General features: G+C 45.8%; 1 protein-coding gene across 7 annotated transcripts in view; it reads right to left on the bottom strand.

Annotated features, from left to right (window-relative positions):
* Nucleotides 1–20,594, bottom strand: part of sgcg (sarcoglycan, gamma) — a 485,777-nt gene extending 465,183 nt beyond the window's left edge. For 2 of the 7 annotated variants that reach the window (XM_078222136.1, XM_078222139.1), the window contains exon 1: nt 20,256–20,394. Coding sequence is in view for 3 of the 7 variants with exons in the window: in XM_078222130.1 (XP_078078256.1) it covers nt 17,592–17,612 (21 nt within the window). In the remaining 4 variants the exon portion in view is untranslated. Of the gene's footprint in view, nt 1–17,591; nt 17,678–20,255 lie in introns of all 7 variants that reach the window. The other 5 variants (XM_078222130.1, XM_078222138.1, XM_078222131.1 and 2 more) reach the window with 5 other exon arrangements.
* Between the last annotated feature and the right edge of the window lie 1,819 nt (nt 20,595–22,413).

The following is a 22,413-nucleotide window of genomic DNA, read 5'->3' as shown; positions in this document are numbered from 1 at the left end:
CCATTTAGATCAGTGAGCACAGAGACATTGGGTGAACAGGAATTGGTGTAAACTCTGTGTCTAATATCCCTGAAGGGCATAGACTGTTACACTGGGAACAGGCAACATCCAAATACGCAATGTTGGGAAGAAATGAGGTGTTTAGGGTGCTGGTCAGGCAGCAAATGTAGCCATGATAATTCCAGCATGAAGCTCAGGCAGTTTTATCTGCAAGGCCTCATTTAAATTTGATGGACAGGCTACTGTCTCAATCATGTGTCATGGGTTCAATTCCGGCCTCGAGTCACTGTCTGTGTGGAGTTTGCACGTGCTCCCCGTGTCTGTGTGTGTTTCCTCCGGTTGCTCTGGTTTCCTCCCACAGTCCAAAGACGTGCAGATTAGGTTGATTAGCCAAACCAAATTGCCCCTTATGTGTCAGGGGATTAGCAGGGTAAGTATGTGGGGTTACGGGGATAGGGCCTGGGTGGAATTGTGGTCGGTGCAGACTCGATGGCAGAATGGCCTCCTTCTGCACTGTAGGGATTCAATGATTCTATGAAAACAGGCTGGACTTAAAATTGACTGATGTTTTTGTGCTTGAGCTGGTGCTTGGAAAAGACACAGAAACCTCATGTACATGTTTCTAAAATGCGACTGAAATGGACCGTGGAGGAATGGCTAGTTAGCTGATAACAATCTTTCATGGTCAGTTACTCCACCGTGGTAAATCTGTGAGGGCCAAGTCTCACAGAAAGTCATGCTCAAAACGTCACTGCATTTTCTCATCTGGAAGTGTCTCCTGCGCATTTCCAACATTTTCTGCTTTCTGCTCCTGATGTCTAGGATTTGCAGTCGATTTTATACAGTCCAGCTAGATATTTGTGTTGTAAGTTTACTGGAATGTAATCCAGCATTCTTCAATAAAAGACTGCGCTTCATTACATCACCATAAGATGAAATAACATACCCTGGAACAACTAAAAGCTCAGCAGAGAGGAGGAAGCACTTATAAATTCAACTGTTATGACCCACCCGGAGAAATATTGTATAAAATAATCGTTATATGTATTCTACAAGGAAATAATTAAACAGATAGATCTGATAATGCTGCTTTATGGCCAAATAAATCAAATTCATTTTTATACATCTCTTGTATTGACACTTACTTTATTATGTGCAGTATATGTGCATCATAAATTATTTAAAGGACATTTTAATCGTGAATTATACATAAGATTTTGTACTGTCAGCAGAGAGTTACAAGAGTTCTTTTACAGATTTAGACTGATAAGTGTAAGGAAGCCATAACTGTAACAGATTTTTCCAATAATGAAGCAATGAGATTCATGCACCCATAATGGTGGTGATACCTTCTCCCAACTTCATGGGAGGAAATCCATTTACTTTTCCCCTCGTCCCAATTTTATTGAGGGGCTGGTTCATGTTGGAGCGCCGGCAATGTCTCTGATACCTTATCCTGGACACCTCGGGGGTGATCTTACCATTGCGGCCGCACCGGCTGATAGGTGGGGTGAGCCAGTAAGATTGCGCAAGAGCCAAGAAATCAGGTTCGCGCCCGATTTCTCGCCTCTCGCGATCTTACCAGCACCAGATATCCGGCGAGATCAGCCTCACGCACAGAATGGGCACCAGGCTGAATATAATCATTTAAATTTATTGTAATACTAATTCAAATGTAATTAGTGAGCCCAGGATAAAATCGTCCGGATCTCACTTCCCTGTGTTGGGGAAGGTTCTCTCCGGCGAGGATCGTGTATGGTCCCCCATCAACGTGGACCAGGCGTGATGGCCTCACTGGTAGAACCAGAGACTATTGAGGCCCCCGGGAAGTTGGGGGTAACCCTGGCAGTGTCAGCCTGGCACCCTAACACTGCCCACTGGGCACCCTGGTACTGCCAACCTGGCACCCTGGCAGTGCCCATCAAACACTGGGCAGTGCCAACGGGGTAGGCCTGAGGGGATGGCGCCTAATGGGGGCAGGGACAGACTGTGGGTCAGGCCATTCGATGGGGGGGTACTGCCGCGCACACTGCACAGTGATCAGTTGGGGAGAGCGACTGCTGCACACACTGCAGAGCGATCGGTGGATGCAGAGGGAGGGTGGCGATTGTTCTGGGCAGGGGGATTGCAAACGGCCACTGAGCTCCGCAGTCATGTGGGGGGTGGGGGGTGAGGGGGGTGGTGCTGGGCCACGGAGGCCAACCGGCTATAGCTGCAGAGGCAGTGACAGGTCTCAGCACAGAGGTCCATCGGATTAATTTTATTTTACCAGCCCTCTGGGGGGCCCCTGAGAAAGCATCAGGACGGGGGGCCCACTGACCAGAGGCAGGTGGCAAATTAAACCAATTAATTGGCTAATTAATGAGCATTTCCGATGCCCACTGGCATTTCACTGCTGGAATGGGCCTCCACCACAAGGAGAGACTGCCAGGCAAACTGCGATGGCCTTGCAGCTGATTCCTGCATGTGGAGTAGGCTTTCTTGTTGGCCACACCATGGTCCACAGAGAGACCCCCCCTCCCCACCCCCGCCAAGCAGCAATAGCCATTCCTACCACTCCATTCCTGCCCCTGAGGACTCGCCCATCTGACTGGCATTGCCTGACTAGCCCCAGCACATTGGATGACGAAAACCCAACCTGGCGCTGCCAAAGCTGCTGAGTGACTTGCCTTCTGTGGGGCCCCAGCAGTTCCGAAAGGCCGCTGCCCTCAATTGGATCCCAATCCCAGAGGCGGCCATTAATTGGGGGGGGGGGGGGGGGGTTGGGGGAGGCGGGGGGGGGGGGGTGCTTGAGAACTTCCGGTTCAGGCAGCGGGGACAACCTGGGACGTGGAAAAATTTCCAACAAACGAGGTTGAATACTGAACGGAACAGGAGATGCCGCCGTGATGAGAGGCAGATTAAAAATGAATTGAGTGAACCGGAGAGTTCAAATTTCAATTAAATGTCCTGTTCGTTTTGTTGATACAACGTAATGTCAGAAAAATAATTCAAACCACATACAATGAACACCCATGATTACTAATGTCGCTGCTGATCTCTGGAACAGAACTTAAAGCAATCGTGAATCAATGGATGAATCAGCTGATGGAACCATAGGCATTTGAACAAATCAATATGGGATGCATCACAAAAAGTCACTGAATCAAGAGAGTGGCAGCTATCAGCAAATCAATATATGACTGGATTCCAGTAATCATTAAACCCATAGAACAACAGACTGTAATGAACTGGTAAATTATCGAGCAGCAGATGTCAAAACAGTTATAAACGAGAAAAAAAGCAATGAACAGTAATGGTTAATAAATTAATAAAATTGCAGGGTCCACTAAATGGACACAGCAGCAAACACCGGCAAATGTTTAAATGAGTGCAGCAGTGGGCAGTGGCAATCAATAACTTCCTAGTGTAGAGAGCACCTGAAAATTAATAAATAAATTTAGGCAGACGAGTCAATTAAATTAATACAGGATTAGGCACCAGAGAATCAATAATTGACAAAACCAATGAATTAATACATTCATGCCACACTGGGTAACGGTGTAGCAAAAACTCAAATTAATGGACAAGCAAGCTCCAGTAAATTAACTAAGAAAAGGGTGGAGAAGTGGGAATGTAATTTGTATCAGTCTGTCTGTGTTACCATCTGCCTGCAGGTTTTGTGTCGAGCTTGGCTTGGGCTCAGAGCTGGGAGGAGAGCAAGGAGCAAGTAGGGCTGAGTTAAGGCCCAGCAGGACAGGGACCTCGGGGAGTGAACAGGGTCCTGAGGCAGAGCAAGGTTGTGAGTGATTCTGGACCCGCTGGAAATGAGGGCCAAAGCTGCTGCCAGGAGGACCAGGGGTGCAGAAGTCAAGCTTTGTAGAAGAGCAACGGGGACAGAATCGTGGGTTTTGATTCCAGGCAGAAGGATAGTGGGGCTGGAGGGCAGGGAAGTGAGACCAGAACAAGGAGGGAGGGGGAATCCCAGGAGCGAGCAGGATCAGACACGCAGGGAGCAGAGTGGGAGCCGTGATGAACAGTGCAAACTGGGGCTTGAATGGTATAGGATACAAGCAGGCCAGAGGTACACGATTTTGAGTGTAGGTACCAATGTACAGAGTCAGAGACCAGGAGATCTGCCTGTTATAACAGTGGCATCTCTTGTTGTGCGCAGACTTTCAGACTAATTTGCTGGAATTTTTCCAAGCCAGGCAGGGAAGATAAGATAACAGTGGCCCCGGATGCAGCAAGGCAATCTAGTCAGGAAGAACAGGGCAAGGTGAGGAATGGACACAGAGGACAGCAAAAAGATGGATAAAATAGACGCCAAGTACAAATAATATTAAAACAAAATGACAGTCAGACCTGTATGATTTAGCATGGGGTTATCAATGGTGAGGGCCGCGGAACACTAATCTTACTTATCTACATGATACATGCAAGCCATTTTTGTACAGTATTACAAAGATATTTCTAAATTGTGGCAACTGGTAACAAGCATGTCAAAAGGAAAAACTGAAGCATTTTAATATATTATTGATTATTCATGTACTGCTAATTACATTGACTCCATATTTCTAAGTTAATTGCAGTCACGGTAATTAATTCCCACCTGCATCAAACTACCGTTCATAGAGATATGCTGCCTATGTCGGTTTTCAGTATTAATTCATTATTTTCAATTGGACAATGCAAATTGTATTGGATAACAGTAAGTACAACACACTCAAAATTTATGTCTCAGAGCTATAATTGCATCGCGATGATTCACCCTTCAGTGAGAATGTAGCCCTTCCGAGGCAAATTAACAAATTTGAATCCCAGTGCCACAAATTCTTTTTCAGAAACACAACGCTTAAGAAGCTTATTCTGACAAGTATCCAGCAGACTGTGAACTACATTTAACTCAATAAAGCGTCACAGTTAGTATTGGACTGATAACAAAGGTCATTGCTCTGGTCTGTTCCGATATCATTTGCATTTGTTATCTGCATGTAAAGGCCTTGGACTAGTAAAGTCAAGACCCTTGTGAAAGAAGGAAAAATAACTGGGAATGTCGAGCACACGATCTTGCACTGGAACTTTCACTGTAAATCTGTGCAGCAAAGCACTCATAGAACCCCTACTGTGCAGAAAGAGGCCATTCGGCCCGTCGAGTCTGCACCGACCCTCCGAAGGAAGGTCCCACCCAGGCACTTTCCCGTAACCCCACGTATTTACCCTGCTAATCCCCTTAATCTACACGTCTTGGGACACTAAGGGGCAATTTAGCATGGTCAATCCACCTGACCTGCACATCTTTGGACTATGGGAGGAAACTGGAGCACTCGGAAGAAACCCACACAGACACAGGGAGAATGTACAGACTCCACACAGACAGTCATCCGAGGTCAGAATTGAACTCGGGTCCCTGGCGCTGTGAGGCATCAGTGCTAACCAGTGTGCCACTGTGACACCCTCAGGTCAAGAATCGTGACAGAGTACGCCATGTCAGGAAATTAGGATGATATGGTGGAGTTTTCCTACAATGCAAATACAAGTGTCCCCTTTTGCAAACAGATCAGTCAATATCTGGCAAATTCTTCTTTCTTTGGGTGTTTGGGTCACATCCCAAGCTTGGATTCCCAAAGTTGGCCCCACAATTGCCATTGTATTCGATAGGATTTTCACTTCACATTCTCCTTCTTACATTCACTGCTTTATGGCATAGGTATGAACTCTGACAATGTTAAACTTGTCTTGGAACTACAGTGGGGATTTAATGTACTTCATAGAAACTGTTCAATCTTCATTTTTGGAAAAGTTGAGAACCTACCCTTCCGGCTCCTGGGAATTCCCAAATAAATTTGATTTTGATTTGTTTTATTATTGTCACATGTATTAACATACGGTGAAAAGTATTGTTTCTTGCGCGCTATACAGACAAAGCATACCGTTCATAGAGAAGGAAAGGAGAGAGTGCAGAATGTAGTGTTACAGTCATAGCTAGGGTATAGAGAAAGATCAACTTAATGCGAGGTCGGTCCATTCAAAAGTCTGACTGCAGCAGGGAAGAAATTGTTCTTGAGTTGGTTGGTACGTGATCTCAGACTTTTGTATCTTTTTCCAGACGGAAGAAGGTGGAAGAGAGAATGTCCGGAGTGCTTGACATCCTTGATTATGCTGGCTGCTTTGCCACAAGACTGTTCCGATATAAGCTCTTGCCTGTTTCACAGAATTTTAGAATGGTTACAGTGCCAAATGAGGCTCTTTGGCCCATTGCTTCTGCGCCGGCTCTCTGCGAGAGCAACTGCCAAGTGAATTTAAACCCTTCCCAATAACTCTCGCGAACAATTTCCACTCATACTGGCCAAACTCTGGCCAGAAGTGCTGAGAGGTTTTGAGAGTAGGATGCATCTTTAAGCCATTTTCAGATCAAAAAGTTGAAAGTTTTTAAAGTTTTAAGTTTATTTATTAGTGTCACAGAATGGCTTACACTAACACTGCAATGAAGTTACTGTGAAAATCCCGTAGTTGCCACACTCCGGCACCTGTTCAGGTACACTGAGGGAGAATTTAGCATGTCCAATATACCTAAGCAGCACGTCTTTCAGACTCTTTGGAGTGACTGCAGAAGATTGACAAATCACCATTCTAAAATTCTGTAAAACAGGCAAGAGCTTATATAGGAACAGTCTTGTGGCAAAGCAGCCAGCATAATCAAGGATGTCAAACACTCCGGCCATTCTCTCTTCCACCTTCTTCCGTCTGGAAAAAGATACAAAGGTCTGAGATCACGTACCAACCAACTCAAGAACAATTTCTTCCCTGCTGCAGTCAGACTTTTGAATGGACCGATCTCGCATTAAGTTGATCTTTCTCTACACCCTAGCTATGACTGTAACACTACATTCTGCAGTCTCTCCTTTCCTTCTCTATGAACGGTATGCTTTGTCTGCAATTTAATTTCCCAAAATAGTGAATAACATTGGATAAGTCCAGGGAGCCAACGCAAGAATCAAACCCATTGTCGATCATCCTGTCCTGAATTATTCAAAAGTGGGCAAGCCAGAGGCAAATACACACAATATTGATTTGTTGCCAGTAGATGTCAGTAGCAGCAGTAAATAAATATTGATTGATCTCCACCTTATTGCCTGTGTGTAAGGAGATTGAGAGGATTTGAACAACAACTCTTATCTCTCGATAGAAACATCAGCAAATTAGCCAGCACATTGATATTTTACTCGGTGAATGGGTGTGTTGAAAATTTACAGCTGCATTAAGTTTTTAATTGGACTAACTTTAGCTCTGGCTTGAAGAATTTGCACAGTAAGAAGTCTCACAACACCAGGTTAAAGTCCAACAGGTTTATTTGGTAGCAAATACCATAAGCTTTCGGAGCGCTGCCCCTTCGTCAGATGGAGTCAGAAGGGGCAGCGCTCTGAAAGCTTATGGGTATTTGCTACCAAATAAACCTGTTGGACTTTAACCTGGTGTTGTGAGACTTCTTACTGTGCTTACCCCAGTCCAACGCCGGCATCTCCACATCTTGAAGAATTTGAGCAAACCCCTGGCTTGGCATGATTGTAAAATAACTGGCAGCCCAGTACTTCCAACTGAAGGACATATACAGGACAACTTGCAGCATGTAAGGGTCACATAGGTCACATTTCGAGAAAATCAAGTCTCAGTCCATCAGCTGTTGTGGGCAACATGAAGAAAAGTGGCAGGCATAGCATAGCATAGGGGCAGCACGGTGGCACAGGGGGTGGCATGGTGGCACAGTGGTTAGCACTGCTGCCTCACAGCTCCAGAGACCTGGGTTTGATTCCCGGGTTGGGTCACTGTCTGTGTGGAGTTTGCACGTTCTCCCCGTGTCTGCTTGGGTTTCCTCCGGGTGCTCCGGTTTCCTCTCTCAGTCCAAAGATGTGCGGGTTAGGTTGATTGGCCATGTTAAATTGTCCTTTAGTGTCCTGGGATGTATTGCTTGGAGGGATAAATGTGTGGGGTTGTGGAGATCGGGCCCAATGTGGGATTGTTGTCGGTGTAGACTCGATGGAGCTGAATGGTGTCATTCTGCACTGTAGGGTTTCTATGATTTCTATGATAATACCTTTTGAGATATAAACAAGCAATTCAACGAAGGGGAAAACAATTTGCGATCAAAACAACAACCTGTGTTCTAATAATGTGTTAAATTTAGAAAAATGTCCTGAGGTCCCTCTTAGTGTCACGAGGAAAAAATAGACAGTGAGACAAATGAGGAGAAATTGTTCAGTGTGACCAAAAGCTCTTCCAAGTAGTTAACAATATTTGAATTCCTCTGAGCTTGCAATCTTTGGTGGGGTCAGCACTGGAGATCTCCACTGGGCAGATCCTGGTACTCATGCAAGGTTCAGACGGATGCATAATTTAGGCCTTGAACGGTTCTCAGAAATTCTCTTCCTTATTTGTGGAACCTTTTGGGATCATGGATCAGCCCTGTTTTCATGATGGTTCTCATTAGAAGCATCGAATTTCTTTATAACTCACCAACCCGGGTGGGGAGCTTTCACCTATGTACCAAAAACTGCATACTTGTTCATGAAGAATGGATTTATGGTTCCATTACACATAACATACGGAAGAAACGTACCTCCTAGTGCTCTCGGAGTACAGTGCAATTTTTCAGAATCATCCATTAGGTAGCAGAAGGAACAAATGTGCCAGAGTACAAAGAAACTCCACACACCTTTATTTGTAATGCATTTAAAAATGTTTCATCTCATGTACACTGTTTGCTACACTTTCCATTTGTTATCACATTTTTGCTATAAAATTTTATTGATTGCCTACAAGTAAAACAGCAGCACTCCCAATGCCACAGGATATTAGCTTGTAATCTATTTTACAAAAACACTAGCGAGGTAGCAGCATCTAAATTTAAGGTTGACATGATGAACAAAGTATTTGAGGTCCACTACTTTGTTGAAGGGTGTTATCTGAACCTCTTAGCTAGATTGCTCTTGGGGTTATGCTCCCGCCATGTAAATTTTTCTATACTTCTTAGAATTCAGAACAATCCCATCCCATGTATGTGCCGCCAGTGCTTAAGAAAATGTATGTACCGATGAATTCTGCACTGTCCACAGGTTTAACTTTTTAAAAATTAATTCATGGGACATGGGTATCGCTAGCTGGCGAACATTTATTGTTCCATCTCGAGTTGCCCTTGGAGGGCAGTTGAGAATCAACCACATTGCTGTGGCTCTGGAGTCACATGTAGGCCAGACTAGGTAAGGATGGCAATGGGAATGTCTGCTGCTTAACTCTAGTGAACAATTACGTGCAAGTACGTGCGGCATTCTGTGCTCACTTTGCTTGGGTGTAACAGTCAGAGTCAGGAAGTCAAATTAATTTTCAAGTTCACTGCATGAAAACATTCATGGAATAACCTGGGTCCAACAAGTTAGCATTTTCTTTTTTTTAAACAAATTCACATTCCATTGGTTCTTATCCAAAATGAGAAAACGAAATTGCATTTAAAGGTCAATTTCTTTTTTTTTTAATTCCAAGCTCTTTCCATTGCTAGAATTTGCTAAAAGATTTGGCAGCACAGCAATAACAGATAGAAATGATTCTACTCAGCATAACCTCAGGCTGTCACAGTGTACAAATTCCCTCATTTTTTATACTGAAACTATCCACCGTTAACATTGGGGAATGTAAATCTATATTTCCACATTAGAATAACATTCAGGACATTGTAGATTTATCAATTTTTTTTCCACAGAGTACTGTATGTTATATAGCAAAAATCACAATTTAACTATTGGGTTGAAGCCAACAGTTGGCTTTTAAAAGGCTGAAGAAGCATTCCAGTGACCTCAAACAGCAGTTTCTAAAATGGCTGAACATTTGCACGACTGCACCTTGCGCATTCCCAAATAATTAAAATGGAGTCAGCCTGTCTGGAAGTACCAGTCAAAGGCAATCACCTTAGAGGAACGCAAATGACCACCCCTCCTGACCCATTCATACAATATCCAGACAGCACCTGCGTATTCAACTGCAGGGGGAACAAGCCATGAGATATAATCACTTTGGACAGTGGAGCAAGCTGAAAAGGGATCCCATTCACCCATAATGTAATCATGTCTAAACCAGGAACCTAGAATTAACTTGCTACAACTATATTTGGATAACTGGTTTGGTGGTTGAGAGGGGATCATGTGATTTGCCAACAAATTCTCTTTTGGTGTTTAAGAAACTAATTTTCTCCAGGCCACTGAACAGAAGGAAAAGAAACACCAAAGAAGGAAATTGTTGAATAGGGCAATCTCTCTCTCTCCCTCCATCCAGCCTGCAAGCTTGAACCCTGCCTGTTGTTTTGACCATCTACATGCAGCAAGGAGTGTTTTAAGAATCAATATAGCAGCTGCTGACTCCAGAAGGAAACAAGTAAATTGTTTATCAACATCTTTTAATCACCAAATCCAGAGGGACCATCGAAACTAGCCTGAAACCATCCAGGTCTTTTCACAGTAACTTCATTGCAGTGTTGATGTAAGCCGACTTGTGACTAATAAATAAACTTTACTTTACTTTAAGGTCACCAATCTACAATCTGGATAGCACTAACTTTTATTGGACTTAAAAACAAATGCTTAATATGTCCTCCCACTTTGTAACTTGCGTGTGTGTGTTTGTGTGAAAGCCCTGAAAGCTTATGTATGAAAGTTGGACTGTTTTTATAATTTCCATTTAGACAGGGTGTTAATTTCCTATTTTTCTTTTTCATAACTTACAAGGAAACCTGTCTGTGAGTGTCTTTTACAGTCACAGCACATAAACAGTTAAACATTCACTGAATGGGCGAGCATTTCCTTTTGTGGGAAAAGAGGGGAGCCATTCCGCCCATTCTCATCTGACTGTGACAACACTAAAATACAATATTTCACACCTTAAGAGTTTTAATGACTAAAATAATATGAATGGCTGCCTCACATTCATTGACTTTTCACCTCCAGATCACAATTGGAACTGTTGCAAATTCCTGAGACTGTTCCAATTAGATTGTGTTGTAAAGAAGGCAAGCTTCAGTAAGGACACCGAAACAAAAGATGTAAAAATAAATTGCCAATGTTATCTAGCTAAATGACATATTTCATGTAACAATGTCATTGCTGCTGAGTATTTAGAGTGAGGGTGTGAATTTTTCCATGATAGCTACTTTTAGGTATGGGCTGAAATTCTCCAGTCTCGCATGCCCTGCCACCCACCACTGCCAGCGAGAACGGAGAATTTGGCGCTCAGCCAAATCTCCATTCACAGCAGCGGAACTGGAGAATCCCAGCTGCGGGACTGGAGAATCCCAGCAGGTGGACCGGAGATTCCCAGCTGCAGGACTACAGAACCCCAGCTGCACAACCGGAGAATCTCAGCTGCGGGACCGAGGAATCCCAGCTGTGGGACTGGAGAATCCCAGCAGCGGGACTGGAGAACCCCAGCTGTGCGACTGGAGAACCCCAGCTGTGCGACTGGAGAACCCCAGCTGTGGGACTGGAGAATCCCAGCTGCGGGCGAGGTCGGAGAATTCCAGTAGTGGTTTAAGTGCTCCTTGGGGCAACGCTTTGGGACAAGAATGTTTTTTTTAAATTTCTGCTGTTAGCTACATTTGTGAACCTTGTTTTCCCAAATCTGACAAAATTGGCATTGCACTTGTGTCGCAGACACACTTACACCAACAGAACAGGCAGACCTTGGTGAGTTTTGTCAGCTAAAGCCATGACTGATTCCATTATAGAATCAGAGTATACAACACATGGGGCCCGATTTTACCATTGGGTTGCACCCGTTTTCGGGCGCGGAAACTTGGTAAAGTCAGGCGTGAGGCAAGTAGCGTGATCCACGCCTGCCTCTGCGCTGGTTCCCGAGAATGGCCTTGCATGTACTTAAATTGACTTAACGGGCTGCACGCCCAACCTTACCGACAAGTCCCCCTTTACCACCGTGTTCGCCCATCCAGAATCGGCGTGAAACAGACATGCTCCAGATAAGTCCGATTCGGGCACTCCATCAGTGAGGGTCAGTGAGGAGGTAAGTGCCGAACGTCCGACAGCTCTCTGCTTGAGGTCAGTGGGGGGGGGGAAGGTGGGGTCCGCTGCCACTCTGCCTGAGATCAGTGGAGGGAAAGGGGGGTCCGCTGCCACTCTGCCTGAGATCAGTGGAGGGAAAGGGGGGTCTGCTGCCACTCTGCTTGAGATCAGTGGGGAGGAAGGGGGGAGGGGCCCGTGATTGGTCTGGGTGGTGGGGGGATAAGGGGTCAATAATGTTGTGGGTGTGGGGCAATGTATGTGGGAGCCAAGGGGAAGCACTATCCGACCCGGGAGGGATGTGGCAGGGGAGCAACATTCTATCATTTTTTTTCTGTGCAACTGGAGGTGCCAATCGGAGCTGCAGGGTGTTGGGCGCGTTAAGCCCTGTCCACAGGCTTGTACAGCACGACTCGGACTCGCTGCTATTTTTTCAGGCAGAGTGTGTATGGGGGCGCCTAAGAACGGGTCTAAAAGTCGGATCTGAAACACCCGCAGTTTCAAGTCTGCCCAGCACTTAGAATCAAAATGGTAAAATAGGGCCCATGGTGTATTCACCAACAGAAACCCAGTAAACTGAAACCACACCCCACATGTTCCTATGTGGAATCATTCCGAATTATTAGTTTATCAAATCACAACCACCAGTGGAAGCCACCAAAGCATTTCAGACTGATAAGCTTCATAGAAGGTGTCATCGATGAACTAAACGTACTGCACTGGTGAAAGGAAAGCAGGAACTCAGCTAAAGTTGTGAAGAGATGGTGTTTGAGTAAATGCAGTAAGAGTTTTAACAACACCAGGTTAAAGTCCAACAGGTTTATTTGGTAGCAAATGCCATTAGCTTACCGTTTGAGTAAATGAGCAGGGAACTGGGGCAAAATAAACAGTGAAAAATCTCGACGAACACACAGCAGATGCATCAGCATCTGTAGAAGAAAAGATCGGCTCATTTCTGTGACTCCCAGGATGAGGTTGATTTTATCAACATCGTGTTGTTTCTGACAGCATAACTGGAAGCGGACTCCACCTCTGCTCTCGCCAGTTTTGCTGCTTCGCACATGATTAGAATTGAAATTTAATGTGCCAGTGGAGTGCGTGAGAGACACGTGTGAGTCAGCGATGTAGGATGCTCATTGGTGGAAACTGCCATCAGCTGACAATGTTGCACTTATGGGTGGTCTATTAAAGAGCCTCCGGTTCAAACAGGGAGCTTCTGCATCACTTCCCGGATCTGCATAGTGTGAGATTCCTCTGAGTTTCACCCAAAGACTCCATCAGATCTGGGCCAGTATCCTCCGGGCCCATGAGCATCTCCACCCTGTCCCCGCCAGGAGTGGTTCTCTCCAGCGGGGTTTACAATTGCTCCCCACTAACCCTTCCACTAAATGAGAACAGGCATCCTCACCTCGCTGGTGAGGGGGGTGCCCCTTGGCAAGTGCCAGCCTGGCACCCTGGCACTGTCTGAGGGGAACCCTGGCACTGCCCACTGGGCACACTGACACTGCCCACTGGGCAGTGCCAAGAGGTTGGAGCCAGGCAGGGAATACAGAGGAGGGGCTATTGGAGGGGCGATCAGCGGTGGGGGGGACCTGCTGCCGCTCTGCAAGAGGGACCAGTGGGAGAGGGAGGGAGGAGGGTGATCAGAGCTGGCCATTGTGGGGAGTTGGGGTTCAGGCCTAGTCATCGGGTTGGGGGTGCTTGGGGCTGGTGATCGGGGACAGGGTAGATCAGGGCTGGCCCAGAGGGAGGTCAGGACTGGCCTGGGGAGGTGGGGGAGAGATCGGGGTTGGCCTGAGGTGGAGTCCAGTAGGCCAGCAATCAGGGTATGGGAGAGGGGTCGTGAAGGCCAGTGAGCAGGAGGTTGGCGATGGGGTGGGCAATGCGCCTGCAGCCATCTCCCCACTGACAAATCGGCACATGTGCAGTGGCCTGCTCAGCACTAAGCTGCCGGCCTCTCAGGCGGGAATAGGCCCCGCGCACCACTTTTCAGCATGAATCAGTCTGAGGCACTCTGCACTGCACAGAGGGTCGGAGATTCATTCAGGTAAGTACACTCAAAAAACGGGCGGGAAATTCTCCCATTTTCCCACCTATTGGGCACTTAGATTTGGGAGAATCCCGGCCCTGGTGTCTAACTGGTGAAGCAGACAGTCCCCACAGTTCAGCAATGCACGGTGGCACAGTGGTTAACACTGCTGCCTCACAGCGCCAGAGACCCGGGTTTTATTCCGGCTTCAGGTCACTGTCTGTGTGGAGTTTGCACATTCTCCCCGTGTCTGTGTGGGTTTCCTCCGGGTGCTCCGGTCTCTTAGTTTTGGGAGGACCCCGGCCCTGGTGTCTAACCGGTGAAGTCCCCATGGTTCAGCAATGCACGGTGGCACAGTGGTTAGCACTGCTGCCCCACAGCGCCAGGGACCCAGGTTTGATTCCGGCTTCGGATCACTGTCTGCGTGGAGTTTGCACATTCTCCCCGTGTCTGCGTGGGTTTCCTCCGGGTGCTCCGGTTTCCTCCCACAGCCTGAAAGATGTGCGGGTTAGGTAGATTGGCCGTGCTAAATTGTCCCTTAGTGTCCGGGGGATTAGCAGGGTAAAAATGTTGGGTTATGGGTATATGGCCGGGTGGGATTGTTGTCAGTGCAGGCTCGATGGGCTGAATGGCCTCCTTCTGCACTGTAGGGCTTCTATGCCTCCCTGCAGATTCTCCCCCTGGCCACTAGGGAGACTCAGGAGGTGCTCTTTCCTCCACATTTGCTGCAGAAGACCCTCTTGTCAGGCCAAGATGGCCTGGAACTAGGTAACAAACAAAATGAGTTAGTGTAAGATAATGAAACTGAACCTGGGTCCAGCGCAGGAAAGGGATCAATGACCCGCTCCAATCTGCTGGGGTAAGCGTCAGTGTCACATTTTCAACTGGAATCTCTCCTTATGTCATCAATAATGTATCCGTGTGAATGAGCAGCTCTGCCAGGAGAGTGAATGTGGAATCGACCTGGCCACCATTCGGCAACATGGGTCAAAGCATGTCAAAGTTTGCATTTTGTCTGCTCTTTGATGCAATGTGTGAATGACAGACCCAACCTGTGTAATGGGGGAATCACTCACCTGATGAAGGAGCCTGAGACTCCGAAAGCTGGTGCCAAATAAATCTGTTGGACTTTAACCTGGTGTTGTGAGACTTCTTAATGGGGGAATATGCAGCCAAGGGTTTAGCTTTCACCTGACACATCACTAACTCTGAACTTGGACATGCATGTCAAGCAGAACCACAATTCCTGCTAGAGGAGACACAGGGAAGGGGAAGTTCCTGACCTTAGGCTTTTTACAGCCACCAAAGAAGGGGCAATGGAAATTACTGGGGAGGAAGGATCTCAATCAGTCACAGAGGGTGAGGCTGGATCAGCCAGGCATAAGAAGAGGCAACCATCCTGCTGGTGGCAATTGGACAAAGCATGGATACGATGGGATGTGAAGTGCTCACACTGTGATTGTAATGTGATTCTTTTTGTTCTCCTCTACAGGTCATCTTCATCCAAGGACTTAGCCGCAGTCAGGACAGGAGCAGGAAAACTCCACCTCTGGGGATGACAAGGACAACACTTGACAGTTGAAGGTTCAACACCATATTCTGTGACCTCCAAATGTGGGAATTAGTCACCTCATTGGATCTTCCTGTCCCCGCCTAATGTTACTATTGGACACAGGCCACAGAATCCTTGAGAAGGGCATGAAGAGGGGGATAAAACCTGGAGCCCCAGCTCTCTCTGCAATGCACCTTCTTCAACGGCTTCGACTGGCAGCCGAGCAGCACAGCATCTCCAGCTCCTTGCACTTCATAGTGAACATCATCAGACCCAGTGAGATGACCAAAGACCAGATCCAGCCCTAGACAAGAGGGGAAACCCAAATCGATGATCCTGAAACATCAGCCAATGCTCAAAAACTGAGGAAAAGCCTGTCCCAGCCTTATTGAATAGGTATTACCAATCTTTCCAGATAAACAGTTCAAATACAGTGATAGGGACCTATGGATAGGGGTGTAGCGAATCCTTGGAAGCACGTGTCAGAAGTAGGAAGCTAGTGCAGATTTGAGACCACTTCCTTTGAAATTGAAGATTGTTTACTGAAAAGTCTTGTGAAGCGATTGAATATTGTTTTTCCTTGACAAAGTGTTCAATAAAGTTGTGTTGGACCTTCACCTGACTCTTAACCTCTTTGTCTACCTCACAGTGTGAGTTAAAACGCGTTACTGCAAACTGGTGAAGGTTCGTCAGGGTCCATTTACCCACCGCCTTTCACTTTGCAACATCAGTGTGGTAGTTTGATCTGTGTTTTTGATTAGATTTTACAGTTCTGAAGCAGGAACAAAAAGAATTAGCATGAGAAGGATGTCCTCTTTTTGGAGTCTTGCTCACCTGCGGCATAACCACACTATCCTAGCTTTCCACCAGGACCACATCCACTGACTGGCTGGAAAGTACGGCACAAATGTATTTATTTAAAACTTCTTTTGTTTATCCAGAACACCTCCTTGGAACTGAACAGCCGGTTTCTGTGAAGTGAAAATAAACTATGTTGGAAATGCAGTTCAGGCCAGTACCTGAAAGAGGAAGGCAGGCTCAGGAAGTGTGCGAGTCCTTTCCATTTCTTACAAGGAAAGGAAGTAAATAATATTTACTTTTAAATCTACGTGGCTGTTCAGCATATTGTATTCCATACATATAGGGCACAATTAAAATGCTGAACTGATATAAAAATCCAGCAACATTATAAACAAGATGAGTTAAAGGCAGGACTGTTTATTACGTTCTAATATGCTCCCAGTTATTTAAATCAAAATCGGTATTTCATTCTTGTTTCAAAGTAAATGTAGAAACAAAAGAAATTCAGCATGTCAGCTATGACTCTCACCAATCTTTACAGATGTACCATAGAAAGCATTCTTTCTGGTTGTATCACAGCTTGGTATGGCTCCTGCCCTGACCAAGGCCGCAAGAAACTAAAGGGTTGTGAACGAAGCTCAGTCCATCCCCAAACCGGCCTCCCATCCACTGACTCTGACTACACTTCCCACTGCCTCGGAAAAGGAGTCAGCATCATCAAGGACCGCCGCCCCCCCCACCCCGGACATTCTCTCTTCCGTCGGGATAAAGATGCAAAAGTCTAAGATCACGTACCAACCAACTCAAAAACAGCTTCTGCCCTGCTGCCATCAGATTTTTGACTGGGCTTACTGGATAGGATTTTATGCCCTCGCTCGTCCCGAAACTGTAAAATCCCACCTGAAGTCAATAGACATTTAGACATTTCCATTGTCCATCCTTTGCCCATTCCGATTCCGTGACGGCCGGGACGGTAAAATTCCGGGCACCATATATTAAGCTGATCTTTCTCTACACCCTATCTGTGATTGCAACACTATATTCCGCACCTTCACCTTTCCTTCTCCCCTATGTACCCTATGAACGGTATGCTTTGTCTGTATAGCGCGCAAGAAACAATACTTTTCACTGTATCCCGATACATGTGACAATAATAAATCAAATCAAATCAAACCTCATCAGAGGGCGCCTCCATTCAGGCTGGGGTCATTCCAAGGCTGTTACAGTATATGGTTATACAGAGAGTGGCGCCCTAAGAACCTGCAAGTCAGACAGGACAGGGAAACACGAGTTTAGGGTGGGGTCCAATTGTTCCAGCATTCTGTCCCAATTAGATTGGCCCATTAAAATCTGGCCAGTAGGGGTTGGTAAGAGCAAATTTTGCACGCACCCTTCAATGTGAAGAGGGCACCATTGAGAATGTTCCCAGGTTTTCCCTGACATTCCACACATTAGGTTTCACACAAACCCTCGTCAGACGCAGGGTCATCCAGACTCCAAACGTTGGCTCTATTCCCTCCCCACAGGTGCTGTCGGACCTGTTGCGATTTTCCAGCATTTTCTGTTACAGAATCAGGTTGAATGATCCGATGGAGGGGATGCGTTTGGTCAGAATTGGGTTGAAGGATCTCACGGAGAAGATGTGTTTGATTAGGCTTGGGATGGTTGATGGATAGAGGCCACAGAGAATTCTGGAATTGCTTCCCACGACCGGTGAATAATAAGGACAGTAGAATCATCATCAAGTGGAAAATCCTAACCCAGCTTCACACATTTAAAACTGTTTAGTAAACATAAGGTTTGAACTTGAAGTTTCAAAATATACATTCATTAAATGATAAGGATTCATTTAAACCTATTCTGAAAGTGCCCAGTGGCCTGCACTATCTGACTGACAGTCCTATTAAATGCAATAGTGAAGTGAGGAAATAGGGAGTGGAAAGATGATTTAGGACTCGGGAGATCACAGTGATTTGTATCTAAATTAAAGACTGTATGCACTGGTGCTCGATCTAGCTCCTCCTCCAGCTGGAATTCACACGTGGTGCTTGTTGTGTTCTGCTCCGAGGATATTTTAAGCCTGGCAAAGAATCAGTGGAGAAATATACTCACAGGGTGAGCCAGCCAGGCTTCACATTCTGACCCTATAGACTGATGCCATTAAACTGCTGCTGAGTTTGCTTCAGTCCGCACTCCCTTTAGAACATTTGCTCACTCCTTTACAAACAAATGTCACGTTCCTGCACTGCAAATCATTAAAGATAATCGGTGCCTACACGTTCCGATTTTAGAATTCATTACTTACTAAAATATGTACATTTTTCTTCCCATGGGTAAGATTCGATCCCACTTTGTTTGCAAATGATCGCGGCACTGGTTTCAGGCAGATGAATTAATAAGAATTCAGGCCAAATCGCAAACAATCAGATTGTTGGGGAAATTCCTCTCACATGCTTGTGGGGGGAGTGGGGGGGTGGAGGGGGGGGGGGGTGCGGGAGAGGAAACAGAATGAGACTAACTATAAAAGACAAGCATTCCTAAGTAGCACACACACCATCAGTGAAAAGTGATAGCGTGAAGGTGCTCCATATACTAAGGGTGCAACTTTCCTGTCCCACCCACCACGGGAATTGTAGTGGGTGGGGGCGGATCTTGCAAAAGTCCGTTGACCTCAGGCGGGAATTTCCGGCCTTGGGGCAAATGCGGCCGGAAAATCTTGCCCTAAATGTTTATATGTCAAAGACTGTCCTCTAGAATTAGCTCAATGATATCATTTCATAGAATCCATAGAATCCCTACAGTGCAGAAGGAGGCCATTTGGCCCATGGAGTCTGCACTGACTCTCTGACAGAGCATCTTACCCAGGCCCTATCCCCGTAACTCCACATATTTATCCCACTAATCCCCCTAGCCTATACATCTTGGGACACTAAGGGGCAATTCAGCATAGCCAACCAACCTAACCTGGACTGTGGGAGGAAACCGAAGCACCTGGAGGAAACCCACACAGACACGGGGAGGGTGTGCAAACTCCACGCAGTCACCAAAGGCTAGAATTGAACCCGGGTGCCTGGCGCACTGAGGCAGCTGTGCTAACCACTGCGCCCCCGTGCCCGCCCTTCGCAAACTTACTTTCCTCTCTGCTGTCAGAGTCCAGTGTGAACACTGCTTTTTAATTGGGAAAGTGAGTTGTTGGAGACACACCCTGCCTCAATTCACATGTTTCTTCAGCAAGATTTCTATAAACAAATTAATCTACAGTCAGCCCCTAGGCTTGTTCCTTTCTAATCTGTCTTTGGAAACAAATGTTAAATGTAGCATAGATATGTCCGGAAAGCTGTAAATTAAGATCAGAACTTTTTACTGACTTTATTTATGAGTGTTACCTTTAACCATATTTTACTACAGTTTGACTAACCTGTCACTCATTTCAAATCATTCATTGCTTCACTGAACGGGTGCAGGCTGAAATATGTTCCCTATGACTACAATATATAATAACTCAATACATAAACAAGGGTGCAGATCGATTAGTTCCAAGGGTTTCAGTGCTGACATGTCTAAACGTCAATTGGCTGTGACAATTTGCATGGTTCTATCATGTATTATACAAAATAACTTCACTAAAACTTCTCTGTGTCACAGCATGAGTAACAATCACCTCCCAAACTGGAAGACTGTCAAAAATAGAAGAGTGCTGATTACAGCTTTGTATGGTAACAAAAATTGCCTCTCCTGTCAATTAAAAGCTAATGTACAAATAACAGCATTTTATTAAAAGTACAGTGACAGACATATTAAAGGAAAAGGTTAACGAGTAAGTTGCACTGTTTCCTACCCTTGTGCTGGGCTTGTTTTCCTGTTCAGAGCTCCCTGAGTTGCTCTGCTTCACACTGCCGTTCGGTGCGGAGACTTGTATCAGACACCCAACAGCTGCAGGTCATAAATTTAGGTCTGTCGTGCTTCAAACTAATCGCGTGGGTACCAGACACCCATTGCCTTTTATATATTCCCTGCCCAGCGTTCCTGTTCTTTGCTTAACGTTCAAAATATTTACTACAATTTCAAAATGTGATTAGCTGGTAGTTTGCAAACCTCCAGATCTGATTATAATAAATACTTGGCGAGTGGCTCTTCATCCGCATGCAAGGTTTCTTAAAAAAATATGTACAATGCTGCCCTTCAAACTCTCGAAATTCAGACGCTCCCACAACTCAGTAACACAAATGAAATTTGAAGTAACACTTCACTTGAGTGTGAGAATAAGTTTTGTCTCAGCAGCAAGACAAATTATCCTTTCCAGTCAATAGCGTTGCAGCTTAGCCATGAAGGAATGCCGGGGGAAGGCAAAGCAGCTTTATATTTCAGATGTTTATGCTAGGGTACGAGATCAGAAATCCCAAAGTATGTTATCAAGCCCAAATGGACCCCAACAGTTTTTTTTATTTTGGCATTAGTGTGAGGATAATGTATTTTACTCCAGGTGTGATTCTGTTGACCCACTAGGTTGCTTTTCATAGGTCATCATCATAGAATCCTACAGTGCAGGAGGAAGCCATTTGGCCCATCGGGTCTGCACCGACCACAATCCCATCCAGGCCCTATTCCTGTTACCCCATGCATTTACCCAGCTAGTCTCCCTGACACTGAGGGGCGATTTAGCACGGCCAATCCACCTAACCCGGATTAGAACATAGAACATAGAACATAGAACAGTACAGCACAGAACAGGCCCTTCGGCCCACGATGTTGTGCCGAGCTTTATCTGAAACCAAGATCAAGCTATCCCACTCCCTATCATCCTGGTGTGCTCCATGTGCCTATCCAATAACCGCTTAAATGTTCCTAAAGTGTCTGACTCCATTATCACTGCAGGCAGTCCATTCCACACCCCAACCACTCTCTGCGTAAAGAACCTACCTCTGATATCCTTCCTGTATCTCCCACCACGAACCCTATAGTTATGTCCCCTTGTAATAGCTCCATCCACCCGAGGAAATAGTCTTCCTTGAACGTTCACTCTATCTATCCCCTTCATCATTTTATAAACCTCTATTAAGTCTCCCCTCAGCCTCCTCCGCTCCAGAGAGAACAGCCCTAGCTCCCGCAACCTTTCCTCATAAGACCTACCCTCCAAACCAGGCAGCATCCTGGTAAATCTCCTCTGCACTCTTTCCAGCGCTTCCACATCCTTCCTATATGAGGTGACCAGAACTGCGCACAATACTCCAAATGTGGTCTCACCAAGGTCCTGTACAGTTGCAGCATAACCCCACGGCTCTTAAACTCCAACCCCCTGTTAATAAAGGCAAACACACTATAGGCCTTCTTCACAGCTCTATCCACTTGAGTGGCAACCTTTAGAGATCTGTGGATATGAACCCCAAGATCTCTCTGTTCCTCCACAGTCTTCAGAACCCTACCTTTGACCCTGTAATCCACATTTAAATTAGTCCTACCAAAATGAATCACCTCACATTTATCAGGGTTAAACTCCATTTGCCATTTTTCAGCCCAGCTTTGCATCCTATCTATGTCTCTTTGCAGCCTACAACAGCCCTCCACCTCATCCACTACTCCACCAATCTTGGTGTCATCAGCAAATTTACTGATCCACCCTTCAGCCCCCTCCTCTAAGTCATTAATAAAAATCACAAAGAGCAGAGGACCAAGCACTGATCCCTGCGGCACTCCGCTAGCAACCTGCCTCCAATCCGAAAATTTTCCATCGACCACCGCCCTCTGTCTTCGATCAGACAGCCAGTTACCTATCCAATCAGCCAACTTTCCCTCTATCCCACACCTCCTCACTTTCATCATAAGCCGACCATGGGGTACCTTATCAAACGCCTGACTAAAATCCATGTATATGACATCAACTGCCCTACCTTCATCAACACACTTAGTTACCTCCTCAAAAAATTCTATCAAATTTGTGAGGCACGACTCGCCCTTCACGAATCCATGCTGACTATCCCGGATTAATCCGCATCTTT

This window comes from Mustelus asterias, chromosome 10 (genome assembly GCF_964213995.1).
Source record: "Mustelus asterias chromosome 10, sMusAst1.hap1.1, whole genome shotgun sequence".
Taxonomy (NCBI): domain Eukaryota; kingdom Metazoa; phylum Chordata; class Chondrichthyes; order Carcharhiniformes; family Triakidae; genus Mustelus; species Mustelus asterias.
Note: the sequence above shows the minus strand (reverse complement) of the source record. Positions and strands in the feature narration are given on the sequence as shown.